This window comes from Myotis yumanensis, unplaced genomic scaffold (genome assembly GCF_028538775.1).
Source record: "Myotis yumanensis isolate MYYU_CA2020_CCGP unplaced genomic scaffold, mMyoYum1.0.hap1 SCAF_6, whole genome shotgun sequence".
Classification (NCBI taxonomy): Eukaryota; Metazoa; Chordata; class Mammalia; order Chiroptera; family Vespertilionidae; genus Myotis; species Myotis yumanensis.
This window is the reverse complement of record NW_027223757.1, coordinates 88,229,800-88,249,971: the sequence shown is the minus strand read 5'-3', so window position 1 is coordinate 88,249,971 and position 20,172 is coordinate 88,229,800. Positions and strand designations below refer to the sequence as shown.

Genomic DNA, 20,172 nt, shown 5'->3' with positions numbered 1-20,172 from the left:
ACGACCAGGCCGGCAGGGAGGATTAGTGAGGGACGACCAAACGACTGAACAAACAGGTTGTGTGGGGTGACCAGGCCAGCAGGGGGTGCAGTTGCAGGCAACCAGGCCAGCAGGAGGGGCAGTTGGGGGTGACCAGGCCAGCAGCGGGGGTGGGCAGTTAGGGGAGACCAGGCCAGCAGAGGGGGGCAGTTGGGAGTGACCAGGCCCGTGGAGGGGATGATTAGGCTGACAGGGGCGGGGGGCAGTGTGGGGCGACTACACTGGTGACCAGGCAGACGGCGGGGCGGGGGGGGGGGGGGGCGGGGGGCAGTAAGAGGTAACCAGGCCAGCAGGGTGGGGGGGCAGTTAGGTGCGATCAGGCCAGCATGCAGAGGCAGTGAGGGGTGATCAGGCTGGCGGGGGGTGGGGGGGGACAGGTAGGGGCAACCAGGCAGGCAGGCAGGTGAGCAATTAGGAGCCAGCAATCCAGGATTGTGAGAGGTATGTCCGACTGCCGATTTAGGCCCAATACCCGGGATAGGGCCTAACTCGGCACTTGGACATCCCCTGAGGGGTCCCGGATTGGAGAGGGTGCAGGCTGGGCTTAGGGGACCACCCCTCATGCACAAATTTTGTGCACGGGGCCTCTAGTATATAATAAAGGAAAGGAAAAGGGATAGGAGGTATAAAGCAATGTAGGTATGTTGACTTCCTCATCTTTTACAGCCACAGGTAAAAGTATGTAATTTAAGGCTAATAAATCAAGTAATAAGATGAAATTAAATTGAAAAATGTAAAGTCAATAAGTCAATCAGTTAATAGAAGTGAGTGCCAAGGAATAGAGAGAGAGAAGCAGGGAGAGGGTGGAAATACAAACTTATGATATTCACTTTTGCACAAGATATTAATAAATACTGCCTAAAAATATGAATGATAAAATATTTTAAAGTTAAAAAAATAACTTTGGAATAGAAATTTGTTCTCCTAATTATCAAAAGAAATAAAACAAAAAATTAAAAAAACAAGAGACCATTATGCTAAAAAAAAGCAATATAAACAGAAAACTAACATAAAATGTGATGAGATAAATAAGACTTCAATAAATATAAATGAGCTAAACTCACCTATTAAAAGAAAAATATTCTCAGAATGCATTATATAAAGGAAAATCCAACTGTTATCTACAAGCAACCTACCTAATAAAAATTACTCTGGCTGAAAATCAAAGATTGGACAGAAGCATACTTGGCAAATGGAAACAAAAAGTAAGGAGGGGTCCTGATCTTAGTGTCAGATAAGGATGAATTCAGGGAAAAAAGCAATCAAGAAAACAAAGATGGCTTTTTATAATGATAAAAGGATACAATCTATAATGAGAACCTAAAAATATGCTTTTATATATTCCAAAGTCTGAAAAAAATACTCAAAAAGTACTATATTCTCATTAAAATTTTTGATTAAAAAGGTAAATAAAAATATTAACAAATAGAACCTATTAGCATATTAAAATAATAGTACATTACAATCAAGGATTATTTATTGCAGGGATAAAATGATCCTCCAATATGGATAAATTTACAACATAATTGATTACAATTGATCAAAGAGAAAAAAAAATCAGTATCTACTACCCTGAAAGAGATTTTGTGGAACTCAACATCCATTCTTAATTTAAGGAAAATAAAACCTTCTAATAACATAAGTACAGGTGAATAATTCCTTAAGAACCACCCACTTACTCAAAGGCAACATCATGCTTAATGGAAAAATACTGAAGCATGATCATTAAAGTCAAGAACAAGATACCTGCCAAAGATATCATTAACTGTGATTCTGACTTATCATTTTCTCGGATATCCTAGTCAATTTCGTTAAATAAAGGGAAAAAACAAGAAATATAAAAATTAGAAAAAGGGGGGCTAAATTTTATATTATTTGTAAAGAAAATAATTATCTATGTGGGAAATCTAGGAGAATCAACTTGAAAATCATTATAATTAGTAAGAGAATTCATGAAAAGGCAAGAGCTGGTATGATATTAATATATTAAAATCAATAACTTTCATATATATGCATATATACATCAACTAGTGGGAAGGAATAATAGAAATCCTCAGAATGCATCACTTTCACAAGCATGCTAGTCTCCGTCATGATTACCACCTTTTTACCAGGTTGATTTCCTGTGTCTGAAATGCTACCTCCTTGTCCTTGCCTTCTTCCCGAGGGGCTGATGCTCCTTCGAAATCAGGACGACTGCCTCCAGGAAGCCCTCCCTGACCCCATATCCCTTTTCTAGGCTCTGGTTCTTGTTTAGACATCATGTTCTCATGGTGCGTACCACACAGTATTGTAACTGATTTGGGACCGCCTTCCCTATCTGACTGTGAACTCCATGAGAAAAGGGACCTCGAATGCATACTCTCAAGCTCAGCACCAGGCCTGGAAAAGATTAGGTGCTCTGTCAAAGCCCACAGTAGATACCGTTAGGCTTTGATTCTCTTCATTGGAAGTCATGACCCAGAATGGAATATTGAACCAGAAAAAAAAAAGTTCAATTTTGCTGTAGAGAATATTGAACAACTGAAATTTGAATACAGTATATTAGATAGAATTTTAAAAATAATAACAATAATGAACCAGATCCCAAACAGATAAATGGCTGAAGATTGACAGATAGATAAATAGATGGGGAAAGATCTGATGGATTCATATAAGTTGAAAAAACAGGTGCTAGTTAGTAGATTGTTATGCCTCATTTGGTCACGTTTATGGATTGTAATTCTTTCATTGGTGAAAGAATAAATTCAGAAAAAAGTTGTTCAGTAAAATGCTGTCCAAAACAGTTAAATTGATGAATGCATAAGCGTATTTGTTCTGGAAACGAATGGTTACAGGTTTTATTTAGTTTTTTTACTAAAATGTTTGTAATTTTTGTTGTGTTGACTTTTAGGATATTCTTACTTGGTTTTTAATTATCATGATCATTAATATCATTGGTTTCCCCAAATTAAAACATTCTACTTTAACAAAAAAGGTAGAATGTATAAATATACTTCATAAGCCAATAATTTTGCCATAATGTCAATATTGTTAATAAAATCTTAAAAGATGGCTGAATAAAAATATGTAAATATTTTCATAAATCAGATGACCCATATGGATGGATGGATGGATGGACAGGTGACAGGTGGTGGACAGATGGAAGGGCAGATGAACGACACAGAGTATCTGCTCTCCATATGAGAGCCCAGGTGGTCTTTTAACCATGAAAACTGGATCATGTCACTCTCTCCCATAAAAACTTTGTGCATGGAAATAAAACCCAGAGAGAAACCAAGATGGCGGCATAGGTAAACACCGGAGATTGCTGCCTCGCACAACCACTTCAAGAATACAACTAAAAGACAGAACGGGCATCATCCAGAACCACAGGAAGGCTGGCTGAGTGGAAATACTACAACTAGAAGGAAAGAGAAAAGCATACCGGGACTCGGAGAAGCTGCGGTGGGGAAGTTAAGTGCACAGGTGCTGAGGCGGACGCGGAGGGGGCTGGCGGCTGAGGACACGGTTGGCTTTTTCGGTCGGGAGGGAGTCTCAGACTCCCGACTGCTCTGGACTCCGGTTCTGGGCGCGTCTCTGGGGACCCTGACTGATGCGGGGAGAGGCTAGACCAGGGGTGGGCAAACTTTTTGACTCGAGGGCCACAATGGGTTCTTAAACTGGACTGGAGGGCCGGAACAAAAGCATGGATGGAGTGTTTATGTGAACTAATATAAATTCAAAGTAAACATCATTACATAAAAGGGTACGGTCTTTTTTTTTTTAGTTTTATTCATTTCAAACGGGCCGGATCCGGCCCGCGGGCCGTAGTTTGCCCATGGCTGGGCTAGACTGTCTAGCATCGTTCACATCTCGGGGGCGGCTTTCTCTCAGAGGTGCTGCGGTGATTGCCCGGACACTGAGACTCGGGGCCTCTTAGGGCTGGACTGATGATCAGCCATAGCTGTTTGCTCCGCCCTATTGATCCCCTGGGACCCCGCCCCACCCAAGCTGTGCACGGAGGCTTTTGCAATCTGAAATTACCTAACAAACGTGCAGCTGGCCCAAGACCCCAGGGCAACTTGCATTCCTTCACAGCTGAGCTCCTGCTGAGTGGCCTCAGGCAAAGGCTAGATTAGCACCTCCTGAAAGATCCAGGAGCCAGTATACCCGGTGGTCAGTGTGGGACCATCCAGATTGCAACCCCTCGGACCCATAAGGGACACACTCAGGGGGCAGACTCAGTGAGCACCAAAGCCCCACTGAAGCAAGTCTTGCCCCGGAGGGGTGTCTCCAGCACAGAAGTTCTCCCACTGCAGACACAGCTGATTCTCACAGCCAATTGGCCTGGAGGTCAATTCCTCCCAGTGATACCTACAACAATCAAGGCTTAACTACATCAAGACTGTGCACACAGCCCACAAGGGGGTGCACCAAGAGTGTCCACCTCAGGCAATTGGGGAGGCTGAGCCACTGGGCCCTATAAGACACCTAGCACAGAAAGCCACTCCATCAACACAGGGAAGCACAAAAAATGCGGAGACAAAGAAATAGGACACAAATGACAGAAATGGAGGAAAGCAAACTACTGGATACAGAGTTCAAAACCACACTTTTAAGGTTTTTCAAGAACTTTCTAGAAGCCGCCAATAAATTTAGTAAGACCCTCGAAAAGACTGGTGAGACCGCCAATAAATGTAGTGAGATCCTCAAGAAATCTAGTCAGACCCTCGATGTTATGATAAAGGACCAACTGGAAATTAAGCATACACAGACTGAAATGGAGGATATTATACAGATCCCAACAGCAAACTAGAGGATCGCAAGAATCAAGTCAATGATTTGAAATATGAAGAAGCAAAAAACACCCAACCGGAAAAGCAAAATGAAAAAAGAATCCAAAAATACGAAGATAGTGTAAGGAGCCTCTGGGACAGCTTCAAGCGTACCAACATCCGAATTATAGGGGTGCCAGAAGATGAGAGACAGCAAGATATTGAAAACCTATTTGAAGAAATAATGACAGAAAACTTCCCCTACCTGGTGAAAGAAATAGACTTACAAGTCCAGGAAGCACAGAGAACCCCAAACAAAAGGAATCCAAAGAGGACCACACCAAGACACATCATAATTAAAATGCCAAGAGCAAAAGACAAAGAGAGAATCTTAAAAGCAGCAAGAGAAAGAAAGTCAGTTACCTACAAGGGAGTACCCATACGACTGTCGGCTGATTTCTCAACAGAAACTTTGCAGGCCAGAAGGGAGTGGCAAGAAATATTCAAAGTGATGAATGCCAAGAACCTACAACCAAGATTACTTTATCCAGCAAAGCTATCATTCAGAATTGAAGGTCAGATAAAGAGCTTCACAGATAAGAAAAAGCTAAAGGAGTTCATCACCACCAAACCAGTATTATATGAAATGCTGAAAGGTATCCTTTAAGAAGAGGAAGAAGAAGAAAAAGGTAAAGATACAAATTATGAACAACAAATACACATCTATCAACAAGTGAATCTAAAAATCAAGTGAATAAAAAATCTGATGAACAGAATGAACTGGTGATTATAATAGAATCAGGGGCATAGAAAGGGAGTGGACTGACTATTCTTGGAGGGGAAAGGGGTGAGGGGGATGCGGGAAGAGACTGAACAATAATCGTGTACCTATGAATGAGGACAGTGGGTGGGGAGTGAGGGTGGAGGGTGGGGTGGGAACTGGGTGGAGGGGAGTTATGGGGGGAAAAAAGAGGAACAAATGTAATAATCTGAACAATAAAGATTTAATTAAAAAAATAAAAAATAAAACCCAAAAACATAACAAAGAAAATAGAAAGCAAAGGGCAGAATAGTGTATAGAGCAGCCATGGGCAAACTACGGCCCGCAGGCCGGATCTGGCCCGTTTGAAATGAATAAAACTAAAACAAAAAAAAAGACCGTACCCTTTTATGTAATGATGTTTACTTTGAATTTATATTAGTTCACACAAACACTCCATCCATGCTTTTGTTCCAGCCCTCCAGTCCAGTTTAAGAACCCATTGTGGCCCTCCAGTCAAAAAGTTTGCCTAGCCGAAACCGGTTTGGCTCAGTGGATAGAGCATCGGCCTGCGGACTGAGGGGTCCCGGGTTCGATTCCGGTCAGGGGCATGTGCCTTGGTTGCGGGCACATCCCCAGTGGGGGGTGTGCAGAGGGCGGCTGATCGATGTTTCTCTCTCATCGATGTTTCTAACTCTCTATCTCTCTCCCTTCCTCTCTGTAAAAAATCAATAAAATATCTTTAAAAATAAAAAATAAATAAAAAATAAAAAAAGTTTGCCCACTCCTGGTAGAGAGTATATTATCATTTGTGAGCTTGAGAAAGAGCAAGCATGGCAGTAGACGGGAGCTTCATCACTGTTATTAACTTTTTGAATTCTGAAATACATGCACATAAGTACAAAATTAAAATACTTTGTTCTTTTTTGTAATTCCAAAATATTCTAAAATAAACAGTGTTTCCTTCTTGTAATAATTGTATTTAAAGAAAATTTCGGAAATAAAGCACCTTTAATTGCCATACAGCCTTTGGAGTGAGTTCCTCATCATTTTAAAGCCATTTATGTAGCGATGATGTCCTGAATAAACAGTTTGAAAATAGGAAACTTTGTTACCTCCATTTAAAATACACATCCAGCCTGGCTGGTGTAGCTCAGTAGTCGAGCATTGACCCATGAATTAGGAGGTCATGGTTCGATTCCCAGTCAAGTCAGGGCACATGCCCGGGTTGTGGGCTCAATCTCCAGTAGGGGGCGTGCAGGAGGCAGCCCATTGATGATTCTCCTCATTGATATTTCTAGCTCTCTATCCCTTTCCCTTCCCTTCTGAAATTAATGGAAACGTATTTATAAAAAGATAATAAAATATGCAGCCATCTTTTTAGGCTTGGGTCTAATATATACTGTTTTCTTCCTATTTAACATTTATGGCTTATGTCAGGGGCTCTAAACCTTTAGGAAGCTAAAGATTAGCTCAGGGAGGTTGCTAAAGTGCAGATTCTCAGGGTCCTCTCCCTAGACATCCGGGGTCAGTGGGTCTGGGTGGGGCCCTGGAATCTGCATGTTAACATCACCACAGGAGATTCCCATGTAAGTGCCCACAGACCACACTTTGCAAAACATTCATCCATCACTTAAGGGAACCCAGCTTTTTTTATATATATAAGTGATAATCCTAGGAAGTACAGACCTGAGATCTGATGACTCCCCCCGACACCCTACCTTTATAAACACCTATCCTACGTTACATGCCTTACAGTGTGGTCCTCTGTGTACTCACCTCGCCTTCTCTCTCAGCCTTTGGAGAGTGAGATTCAAGTCTTCATCTAACCCAGTGCTCCACTGTTGTGAATTAAAAGTATGTGACAGAAACCAAAGCATACAGTTCAAATGTTACTCTCTTGGCTTAGGGATCAAGTTTCTCGGCCGGCTGTGTAAGTTCCTAGCCTCTTCCCCCCACAGAGCTCAGCTATGGATAAGCACAGGGCTAACCCCCTCGACTGCTAAATCTACAGGGGCTGCTGTTTAACTTAAAGATGTGTGTAGAAGTCACTCTGGCAGCTTTCTGTGCCTTTCCAGGACCTCTGACGACCCCTTTCCTCTGTGAATCTTAAAGTGAAAAGACCATCTGAAAAAGCGGCAGAGTGGGTTTTCCATATTACAAGAATTTTTAAGTGTGATGGGAAGAGACCTAGGATGCACAGCGGCAGCTCTCTGCAACCCCCTGGTGGCAGGATGCTCCATGCATCCCAGCCCCACCGGCATCCTGGCTCTCACAGTGGACTCAACAGCAGAAGCTCATTAAGTGTCCCCAGCAGCAAGCCCAGGGAGCCCACAGATATTTGCTGGTAAATAGGTTAATAGTGTGAGTGGCAGGAAACAAAAAACACACAGTTAGAATTTTACTTTCTTCTGCCCAACCGAGGATTACTGGCTCTACCAACTGTGTAACTTCCTAATTTTTTTTGTACAGCTTGTGAGCTTACTCTTAATGTACAGATCGCCTAGACTCAAAGCACAATCCTCATAGCACAAAATATAAATGCCTCAGTCATCACTGGTAAGACTCCAGAGCTTTTTCAGAATTGTCATTCATCCCACCCAGACCTGGAGCCCTCAGTTCAAAGTGCTTGTCCCAGAGGCACGACCCGACAGCTTAGCCTGAAGAACGGAGGGGACTGAGAGAGATGGCTCACAGTCTGGAGGACCCTCAGCGTCCACCGAGGTTAGAATAAGCACATCCTGGGGTGGTGATTAGGGGGGCGGCTCAAGTTCTTTGGGTAAAGAACTGCCTGGAAGAGACTGACTCTTATGCCTGGATTCTTCTTCTTCAGGAATCACTAGGTGGGGCAAATTTAGTCAAGGAATAAGTGCAGCCCTGCCCAAGGCCGGGGGGCCATTTGATGGCATTCTGGGGTCTCTTCCAGCCCTCCAAGTAGAAGCTCACTTAATAGCTCCTGTGAATAGATGGGACAATGTGAAGACGAGCAAAAGCCAACACACTTGTAAGATTCAGATAGAAATGACTTCACTCCTACACACAGCTCTCATAGGGAGTACACGCAGCTCTGAGGTTCAAGTTTTTTGATGACAGAGAAGCCTTTTAAGGAGGCTGCTTGCTGGGCTAATGGTCAGGCCCTGCGTGGGAATTCTCAGAGCAAAAGGCCTTTCTAAATTCTGGAAATCAAGATCGCACCTAAAGCTTAATGGTCTGATCAGAATGGCAAATACATATAGTCCCTTCCTCTCTTCCCTGCCAAGCATTTAATTGGTTCACACCCCACCTGTCCTAGAAGTTAATCCTGGCATTATGCAACCTTTGAGAAGAAATGAGCAAGGAGAGATGACAAACAGTTCCCAGAAAATCCCAAGAAAAAGGGGCTTCGGGCAATCTAGGTTCTGCCTCATGAAAAAAACAGTGACATTTCCAAAGAGCACTAATGGTCCACTCATAAGTTGTTCTCTTCTACACTTATGAGAAGTCTCTACCTTGCTGGGATTAGTCATTGAATCTGATGTTCCTAATTGAGAGTTACAGGCACCTTGTTTTAGGGGAAAGTCTGAATTATAGTCTTAAAATGCAAATTAATTCTTTCCTAGAACAATGCTCATTGATCAAAGATATTTCTTCTACCCTGGGCCTGTGTGGCTCAGTTGGTTGAGCATCAATCAATGTTTCTCTCTCTCCCTCTCCCCTCCTCTCTCTCTCTCTAAAAATCAATAAAAACATATTTTTAAAAAATATTTCTTCCTTGAATTTAGCTTTTGTAAAATGAAAAATCCCAAGTAAAATGTCAGGAAAATGCCTGGCTGGCATGGCTCAGTGGTTGAGCATCAACTTATGAACCAGGAGGTTGTGGCTGGATTCCTGGTCAGGGCACCTGCTCGGGTTGTGGGCTCAATCCCTAATCGGGGGTGTGCAGGAGGCAGCCAATCAATGATTCTCTCTCATCACTGATGTTTCTATTCCTCTCTCCCTCTCCCTTCCTCTCTGAAATCAATAAAAATACATTTTAAAAATATCAGGGAGCCTTGGCCGGTTTGGCTCAGTGGATAATGCATCGGCCTGGGGACTGAGAGGTCCTGGGTTCGATTCCAGTCAAGGGCATGTACGTTGGTTGCGGGCACATCCCCAGTAGGAGATGTGCAGGAGGCAGCTGATCGATGTTTCTCTCTCATCGATGTTTTTAACTCTCTATCCCTCCCCCTTCCTCTCTGTGGAAAATCAATAAAATATATTTTAAAAAAATATGAGGGAAATGAAGAAAGCCTTAATAAAATCAATCAGAAGACCAAATCATGCGTCTTCAATATAATGAACACTTGCATGTTTGGTAGGGATTCTGTTTCCCATACTCTCTACAGATCCACTTCAGACAGAAGTCATGAAAGAAAAGACTTCCTTATGAGCTAAAGGGACTTTCTGCTCAATTGGCTGACTCTGAGGGACAGTCAAACTCCCAGTCAGCAAAGGCCTGGCGAGAGGAGCAATGCATAGCAGAGTTTTCAGCAATGGCTGAAACCCCTGGGGTTAGTTGGCCACAAAATGTGACAACTGAGAACATCTCCTCTGTACTGCTTCTGTAACTAAACTTCTCTCACTCTATTACTGGACATGCTTATTTTATTTTGTCCACCACCCCACTCCTGGCCAGACTGTATGCTCGGAGAACTTGGGGTATGTCTGCTTTCCTCATTATCATATCTCAAGCACCTATCAGAGCACTGGCATTCAATGAACAAAAGCTAACTTTAAATTGAGCTGAGATTTTGCTGTAATAAATAAATCAGGCAAAAATGGAAAAAAAATTAATAGTAAGGCCTCCATTACTTAATAATATCTCATAGATATTAAAGTTACTTTCATAGTATCAGAATTAATAACTGAATTCTGAAGTGGGAAATCTGCTGAGGAATCATTAATTGCTTAAAATTTTAAGTTTGGAAAACACTATTGCTTTAAAACTAGAGTCCTCTTACTCCTCAGTGTGATCCATTTAAAAGTTTTTAATGGTTTCCTTTGCTCAATTTAAATGAACCCAAACTCTAACTCTGTACCGGAAGGAGAAGGAACACTGAAAGCAAACCTATTACCACTATTTACAGTTTCTCACCAGAGGCCCACGGGCAGAGGCACTGCTTTCTCTAAACAGGAAGCCACCACGCAGCCAGCGAGTCTGGATTCCGCTTCCAGGGCTCCCCTCTGTACACACTCGAGAATTTTTTCCGGCTGACTTCATCATTAATAACTATTTATCAAATCGCCCATACTGACTAGGTGAAATCCCTCCCCACACGTCACCAGGACTTTGTCTTCTCTCATCTTCCTTCACTGAGTCGGGGAGGATCAATGAGGAGAGTGGAGGATGGAGATGGGCAATGGGCTCTATCTCTGAAGAGTAGCTGTTGTAAAGATTTTTTTTTTTTTTTCAATACTATTAATGACCAAAAAAGCAAAACAAAACAGAAAGAAAAAACCAAAATTTTCAACTTAAACTTCCTAGGGGAAAAAAATGCCAGAACTATGAAAAGACTTACAGAGAACATTTACTTTTAGTGTACAGTCCCATGGACCTGACCATCACAACAAACAGCTGGCTATTTTCACAGTCAGCTCCCCAGTGCCTCTGTAGTGCTCTTAAACCATCTCTCAAAATCAGGACACAAACAGGTCTCCTCTCCAGTATGTAATTTTTATAATTGCATCAGATACACAGTGAGTATCTTTCAGGGAATTTCACCAAAACCAAAGAGAAGTTCAAAGATAAAATTGCAGCAGATCAGGGAAAACAGGTAGAACTGCACGGTCACAGGACTAGCCTGCAAGCTGTCCTTAGTCTGGGGCACCTGAACAACCCTACAAGTCCACGGCCAAGGGCTAGGAGGGCCAAGGCGTGCGGGAGGTTCGCTGGTGACAGCAGAGCTGCTCCTATCTCCCCTCCAGGGGTCTAAGCTGTAACTCGCGCTCTAACTGCTCTGCAGTCAGGGTGCCCTGGATGGCTTCGCAGCCTGGGTTGAACACAGAGTAGGCGCTTTTCTCTCCCTCCTTCTTCTCCCCGGGACCTCGTGTCCCGACATACATCCAGTAGAACAAGGACAGGACAAAATAAGCCAGGCCAAATTCCAGTTCCACAAACAGTCCCAGCAGGATCAACCAGAGAAGAACCTTCAAGAAGGTGATGCTGGTCAGGAAGGACTGGTCCCGCGGCAACGGTGGGGGAACGGCTGTCCTCCGTGGGGGCTGTGACGTGCTGCTCCCAGGCTGAGCGGCTTCCTAGGACACAAACAAGCAAAGGTAAACATAAAGGGCAATGAGGCTGAGAGGATGGAAACCAATCTGGAGAGGCAGCTCTCATTGTCCCCAGAAGGCTTCTGGCTCATTGATTTCTATTTCCTTGCCCTGCTCTCTGAAACAATCATCTCCCAAAGAGCTCTTGTGCCCTGCTCCGACCGGCCCCAAACCGGTCAGCACTTAGTGAGATGACCCGATGAAAACCCTACAGCACTCAGACGGGTTCCCTTTGTGGGAGGCACTTCCTCAGAGGAGTCTGCTGCTAACAAGAGCTAATGTGCGCCCCACACAGAAGCTCCCCAGTCATTGGTAATGCAATAGCCACGCGTATGCTTCACACAGAATCGATATGGTTGTTGATTTGATTAGATGAGCTAAAATTTTGAGTGACATGATTCTAAAATGAGGACTACACCAGAAACAGGAAAGAAAACCCCTTCTACATATTAAAAAATAAAAATGGCTGTTACAGCTAAAACCTTTCCATCCTATATATCCCCAGGCCAAGGCAGTGCCTCCTAAGTGGACTCTCGCCTCCTATCTCTTCCCTCCCCACGCCATCCTGTGTACATACAGTTGCTAAATGAATCTCCTAAAACACCCATCAACCTCCTGTTCACAAGCCTTCAACAAATTTTTATTGCCTAGAGGTTAAAATTTAAACTCTTTGGGCTGCAATCCAAGGCCTTCCATTTATTCAACAGATAGAAATGCCAATACACAGGCTGCTGTGCTGGTGCTAACAGGAGACACAGGGATTTAGGCCATTTTAGGGAGCTGGGTCTCTACTCCAGTATTTTTTCCAAACCTCTTTGGGTTTGACCTAGAATAAAAGATACATTTTATACTGTGACCCAGCATGCATGTATATGTATATGTATGTATATGTATATGTATGTATATGTATATGTATGTATATGTATATGTGTGTATGTGTATGTATATGTAACAGACAAAAAGTTTCACAAATCAACAAATATCTTCACATCATATGAAGCTGTTATTTTCTATTCTATTTTTTTTGTTTTAACAGAGGACTAGATTTCTCTAAATTGATGTCACCACTCATTAAAGGGTCATGACTTACCATTTGAAAAATAGTCTAAAAAATTTCCTGCACAGCACAATCCGCAACTGTATAAATGAACCCTCTACTCCACTTCCACTGGTCTCACTGCCAAGGCCATTGCCCATCTGGCCTGGAATCGCCTCTGGTCCTCTCCACGCCCCGGCTCCTTGCCTTTCTTCCAGGCAGGCATGACTGGTGCGCTGTGCATGCCTCGACCTTCTCCACCACCGAGAAGGTACCTTCAGCCTTCCGAGCACCGGCTGGCTCTTTCTCACTGAGCACCAAACTGTTCAGCTAGTGTCTCTTTTATTTATTTATTTTAGTAAGTTAAACTCACAAACAAAACAGAAACAGACTCACAGATACAGAGAACAGACTGACAGCTGTCAGGGGCTGGGTGGAAAAGGTGCAGGGAATAAGCAAAGAAAAAAAACTCATGGACACAGGCAGCAGTGTGGCGATTTCCCTGAGGGAAAGGGCGGTGGGGGAGGGAGGAGAGGGTAAAAGGGAGTAACTGGTGATAGAAGGAGACTGGACTTGAGGTGGTGGACACACAATACAATAATACACAGATGACTATTAAAGAAAAAATTGTCTCAAAAAATAATAAACCCAAGGTAAAATAATACTGAAGTATCTTTTTTTTATCCTTACCTGAGGATATGATTATTGATTTTAGAGAGAGGGGAAAAGAGAGAAATAGAAAAAAATAGAGAGAGAGAGAGAGTGAAAGAGAGGGAGAGAAACATTGATGTGAGAGAGAAACATCAATTGGTTGCTTCCCATACTCGCCCTGACCGGGGATCAAACCCGTAACCTTTTGGGTGTAGGGGACGACGCTCCAACTAACTGAGCCACCTGGCCAGGGCTGAAGTGTCCTTTTAATATAGGTCACCTGTATCCCTAGATTGTCACCATGAAGACACAGACTGCCATATATTATCCTTGGTTGTCTCCAGAGCCAAACAGCACCCACACATAGGTTCTCAATCCACAGAAGAACTTTTAGTTCATTTCTTCAGTTATATCTCCTCTTCTTCACTTCACTTCATTTTATTTTTTTAGGGTGTTCTTTTTTTTTTCTTCACTTCATTTTAAAAGGGATCACAACTATATTTGGTCTCAATAAAATATACAGATCACCCTGGCCAGGTGGCTCAGTTGGTTGGGGCATCATCCTGTACACTAAAAGGTCAGTGGTTCAATTCCCAGTTAGGGCACATACCTGAGTTGTAGGTTCGGTCCTGGTTGGGGCACGGGCAAGAGGCAGCCAAAAGAAGTTTCTCTCTCACATTTCTCTCTCTCTCTCTCTCTCTCTCTCTCTCTCTCTCTCTCTCCTCCTTCCTTTCTCTCTAAAAATCAATAAAAACATGTCCTCGGGTGAGGATTGAAAAAAAATACAGATAATCTGATTTATATTGCTTCAGAAATTCTATTTTGTTAGAACCTTCTTTTTTTAGCATCAATACTGTAATTACCTTTTCAGTAAAGGCCCTTAACATATCATCAGCAAACACCCCACCCCAACAGACATTTATTAAATAGAAAAAGGTCCCTTTCTGATTTGACAGTGTACACAATAGGGAAATCCCTCAGGTCTTAGTGGGAACTAATATAATCAATTTATATTTACGACTACTCTGGCTGCCAGGTAGAGAATGGGCTGCGAGGGTAGACGTAGGGAAATTGCTAGTAGCAGCAGGCCCAGTAAGAGAGGAACAGGCAGGGATTAAGGTGGTGACTCAGATGTCAGAGAGAAATGATGGACTGATGGATACAGAATACATTTTGAATGTGTATGACTTGAAATTCATAGCAAAGTGAATTTATTTTACTATTGAGGGAGTATAAAAATAGTGCTTGCACCATCATTTATTTATTGAGTGCCTTCAAAATGCCTGATCTCCTGTAATCCAGGCAGGCACTGGTATTCCCAATTTACTGGTAAGGGATCACTGAGACCGTAAGTAGCTCCCCTCCAGTCACACAGCAGGTGATAGGCAGAGATGAGGCTGGTCTAGGATCTGAGAATGGTCTCCCTCCAAAGCCTTGTTACTTCCTTAGGAGCCTTTGTGGGGGATGGTAAAGGGGAGGGTAAAGAGCTAGAAGGAGTGGGGAAGATGAAAGGAACTGGCAAAGGGACAAAGAAAGGAGAGGAAGGATATGGGACGCCCTCAGCCTCGCTTGGCCTTTGTTCCAGTTCCACGGCACCTTCTGTTGTGTGGCAGTGGGAGGGTTTGAGGTCTCACAGCACCTGTAGGCACAGTTTAGGGAAGCTGCTTCCCACCTCAGGGCCTCTGCACTTGTACTAGTATTTCCCTCTGAGACGAATGCCCCTGTCCCCTCACGTCACCTGGCTGGCTCCCTCTGCTCCTATAAACCTCAGCAAAAACGTCACATGTGGCCTGGCCTTGTCCCTAGGTTTTTGCAAGAGTGGCTCCTTCTTATGAAATGCCACCTCCTGGTGAGGTCCTGCCTGCCTACCCAATTTAAAGTAGCACTCTGCACCACTCACCCCAGTTCACTACCAGTGTCTGCTCCTCATTCCCCTTTCATAGCATTCACCATTCTCTTCTTTCATTGTCTCATCTCCAAAAGCTGGTTCTGTGAGAGCAGCGTTTTGTGTGTTGCTTTCAGTGTCCCCCAGATTGAGGGCAGTAGCTGGAACACAGTGGGCACATGACAGGATTTTGCTGAGTGGTGGTAAGGGAAAGGAAGACACAAAAAGGTGACTCCTGGATTTGAGGGGCTGATGCAAAGACTGTGCTTAGCCAGGTGACTCCAAAGGAAAAGCACATTTGAGCAGTGGGCCAACCTGAGCCAAGGGTTGGAGGTGAGGAGTTGCAAGCCAGGTGTGGGCAGTAGGCCCTGGGACTAGAGTGCCCGGTGGTTGGTGGGGGATATGCCTGGGAGAGAGGCAGGGGGTTTCTACAGGATTAAAAAAAGTTACAAGCATTTTTGTCCTATTGTGGCAGAAGCTTGTCACAGAAAGGAAGAAATCTGAGAGTGGGGGAAGGAGGTTGTGTTCGCTTCCTTATCAATGACTACTGAAAATTACAAATAGAAGGCTTAAGATATATGACATGCCACTGTGTGCCACCAAAATTATTAGGCAGAGATGGATTATAAATTAGAAAAAAAATGTAATGAGAATTGTCACACCAGAGCAACCCCAGGAATGATAAGTGAGTGCATGAAAATGAGCTTAGGACAGAAACAGCTTGATTAATAAGAACCAACTGCAGGTCCAGCACTTCCTCTCATCCTGCGGTCAGGCCACCAGCTTTTGGGTTTTTAACAGCAGAAGCTTTCTCCAAGTTCAGATTCTCTGGGTCCAACTCAATGACCTCATATTCCTCTGATAATGAGACATACAGTCAGAAACTCAATGTGTGGATTAGACATCGTTTTTTAACTGCAGGGAGAAAAAAGGGTAGGGGAAGTGGATTCTAAAATCTTAAGTAATTGTGCTCAGGGGGTTCTAATTGACAATAAAGTTACCCTGAGACAAACTGCGTGCAAGAAAATGGATTGTTTGAACCCTACAGCACCTTTTCTGGGAGTCAGTTAGAACCCTGCCTGTCATGGAGAACATATCAAACTTAAGTAACAATTCGTGGTTTTTTTAAAAAATTCCCTAAAACCAAATGTTGTGGCCCTAGCTGGTTTGGCTCAGTGGATAGAGCATCGGCCTGCAGACTGAAGGGTCCCGGGTTCAATTCCAGTGAGGGGCACGTACCTCGGTTGCAGGTTCCTCCCCGGGCTCAGGCGTTGGTTGAGAATCAAGCAGGAGGCAACCAATCAATGTGTTTCTCTCACATCGATATTTCTCTGTCTTTCCCTCTCTCTAAAAATCAATGGAAAAATATCCTCGGATGAGGATTGAAAGAAAACCCAACCAGATGTTGTGCAATAATAAATGAACTTAATATAACAAAAAATTAAGGGAGTAAGGTACACTTCTGCTCCAGAACATTTTAAATTTCACAAGGAATTTTTGGCTCTTATTACACATCTGAGGTACAAAGGCCATGCCACAGATGGTCTCAAAGCACTGATTTTTCCCTTGCTGTTTTGTCCTGTATTCCCCTTTAGACACTCCAATCCCATGTGCAACTCACCTGGCCACTTTATTCATCAGTGAAAACTAGAGAAAGATACAGGGATGTGAATTAAGTTCATCTGAAGAATAAGAGCTACCAAAAGGATTAAAGGGCGAGAACGCTATCATACCAAATACTGTTTTCACCTTCAACATTCAGTATTGAACTTTTTGCTACTCTAGTTCAATGGCAGCGCACAAGGGCATGCCACCTCTGGCAGTTACAGCCACCACTCTTTGGCAAGTTTTGTATTCAAACGTGGGTTACTGGCTGCCTGTGGTCCAGGTGCGAAATCCAATGAAGCCTTAATTGCTGCCACTTTTTAATCAGCATCTAATTAGACCTTTCACCCTCCATTAGCGGAGGGCTGTGGCTCAACACCATTGTGGAGAGGTTTCTGAGAGCCACAGGGTGTCACAACAATAACTCAACTCCTTGTTAATAACTCAAGGGCAGAGGAGCTTTCTTCCAGGACCCCAGACCAGAGGCTTTCAATGACTTTCAACAGACTTTCAACGGGGAGGACGAGAGGTGGCGGCAAGAATTTTTTCAATGCAATACCTGACTACTTAGGGGCACTGACCTCTTTCCCCTTAGATTGTAAAATTTAAAAAATGACAACAGCCAACACAACAACAGCCCATCTGTTGTGAATGAATCAAAATTACACCTTTTTTTGTCAGATCAGCAAAAACATGTTTTTTGGTGTACCACAGAAGTTTAGTAATTGTGTGCCATGAGGTGAAAAAGATTGAAAATCGCTGTCCTAGACCTTCCCTTCCCACCTGGAATCAGGAGCTGCGGGAAAGAAGTTGTCAAATCCACTTATCACTGCGGTGACAGACACCAAGGCCCAGCCCGGGAGCAGGTGGGAGGCGCCTGAAGCCCCGCCCCCTCCAGCGAAGGCCCCGGCGAAACCAGAGGAGGCGTGGCCTGTGGGCCAGGGCGTGTGGGCGGGGCCGCTCCTCCACCCCGAGTCGGCTCCTCACGGGGGCAGGGCCTGAAAGCCACCACGTGATGGAAGGGGCGGGGCCTGAAAGCCACCACGTGGTGGAAGGGGCGGAGCCTCAGCCGGAGTTTCCAGAGGAGCCACGACAGCTGCCCCGAAGCCAGGTCCCCGGCGAGGCCTCCCTCCTCTCACCTGAGCGAGGCCGGGCTGGGCCGGGGCACTCGCGGGCCTCGGTCTCCACAGCAGGAACCGTCTTAGCCAGCCTGGGGCTGACTTTGCAGTGGCACTTGCTTCCGCCTTCTCTCCCGAGGTTTGTGCGCTCTGCCTGCAAGTGCTGGGTTCCGCCGCCAGCCCGGCCCGTTTCCGGGCCTCTCGGAACTCAGCTAACCGCTGTTCCATGGCGCGCGCCTCGCTTCCTGGGAGCCCGCCGGGAACCGGCGCTCGCGCAGCGCGGCGCCGGGCCGCAGTGCGCCTGCGTAGCGCGGCTGGGTGCTGAGCGTGCGCACTGGGCGCCGGGCTCCAGCGTGCGCCGGCTTTGTGACGTTCCGTGGGCTGTCTGTGCTGATGCCCCTCCAAACGCACGTGGATGCATGCGGTGTCCACCTCCTCGGGCACATGGTGAAGAATCTAAAGCGTAGGACTGCTCCATCCTTCCTCTCTCTAGCCCCAGGCTCCTGCGGGGGGGAGAGGGGGCTCTCATGTGCTCCATCTCACCTCGGAATCTGCTCCCCAACAGGCGAAGCTGCCTGTAGCAGGGGCCAGGTTGAGAAAGGTGGTCCCAGGGCACTGAAGAAGGTCCATGATCTCTGGGAACAGGTCACAGCCTCCCCTTTTTCTTTTAACGAGTATGCTGGTCAGTACTTGGAGGGTGGCTTTCTCACTGCTTACGTGGCAGGCAGGCTCTGCAGACCTCTGTCATTGCTCTGGCCACCGTGGAAACTACCTGTGGGTGCATCTACATAGGTCAGAAACTTGAAAACTTATTGGGGTGCAGCTTAAAATGAAATACACAAATCTGTAAGTGTGTGGCTCAATACGTTTGTAATTACGTATAGAGAACGTTTCCGGCGCCCTGAGGGCCCGCTGTGCCCTCTCCCAATCACTCCTCACCTTCCAGAAGTTCACAATTCAGGTCAGGGACTGCTAGGTATACTTTTAAAGCTCTAAGCACCTAGTTAAGTGCCACTCACATAATTGAGACTCGTATATTTCTTGGATCTTGCTGAGTTTGAGTCAAGAAATGAAAACTAGAATGGGGTCTTTTGTTCATTCAACAAATATCAAGAGCTTGCTGTGTGCCAGGTATTGTACCCGGTGCTGGAGATGCTGGAGTGAATCAAATCAATGTATTTTCTCCGTGCTTACATTCTAAGTGGAAAGACAGACTACCAAATGCATAACAGCCTATTTACATTTAATGTAATGTCAGCGCTGATTAGTGCTCTGAAGACGAGTAAAATCAGGAACAGGAATGGCGACGCTGTTTGGAGCCAATGACCAGAAAAGACTTCCGTTGAGTTTCTGTTGGAGCAGAGCTCTGAGTGAAATGAGTGACACCTTCAGATATCTGGAGTAGGGTGTTTTAGTCAGAGAAAACAGCAAGTGCAAAGATCCTGGGACCTCAAGTAGTGTGCTTGACATGCTCCCAAAACATCAGAGAAGCCAGTAGAACTGGAGGAGAGGAGAGGTGGGAAAGAATGGTAGAAAATAAAGATGCACAGGTATCAAGGGCCTGATCATGTAAGACACCTTGTGGTGCATTTGGAATGGGATAGTAAATGACTAGAGGATTCTGAGCAGGAGATGACATAATACGACTTTTTTTAAGAATTGATTTCAGATAGAGGAAAGGAGAGAAAGAGAAACATTGATGTGGGAGAGAAACATCAATTGGCTGCCTCCCGCATGCACCCTGACTGGGGATAGAACAGCCGTGGGCAAACTATGGCCCGCGGGCCGGATCCGGCCCATTTGAAATGAATAAAACTAAAAAAAAAAAAAAAAAAAAAGACCGTACCCTTTTATGTAATGATGTTTACTTTGAATTTATATTAGTTCACACAAACACCCCATCCATGCTTTTGTTCCAGCCCTCCGGTCCAGTTTAAGAACCCATTGTGGCCCTCGAGTCAAAAAGTTTGCCCACCCCTGGGATAGAACATGATTTGAACCTGCCACCTTTTGGTGTATGGGATGACACTCCA

The 20,172-nt window shown here is 44.6% G+C and overlaps 1 protein-coding gene across 1 annotated transcript; it reads right to left on the bottom strand.

Moving 5' to 3' along the window:
• Positions 1-11,101: 11,101 nt before the first annotated feature.
• SAYSD1 (SAYSVFN motif domain containing 1) lies at positions 11,102-18,421 on the bottom strand. The gene is made up of 2 exons (XM_070419409.1): positions 18,161-18,421; positions 11,102-11,829 (listed from the first exon to the last, which is right to left on the bottom strand). Exons 1-2 carry the CDS (start codon positions 18,365-18,367, stop codon positions 11,485-11,487), a joined length of 552 nt encoding a protein of 183 aa, XP_070275510.1. The 5' UTR covers positions 18,368-18,421; the 3' UTR covers positions 11,102-11,484.
• Between the last annotated feature and the right edge of the window lie 1,751 nt (positions 18,422-20,172).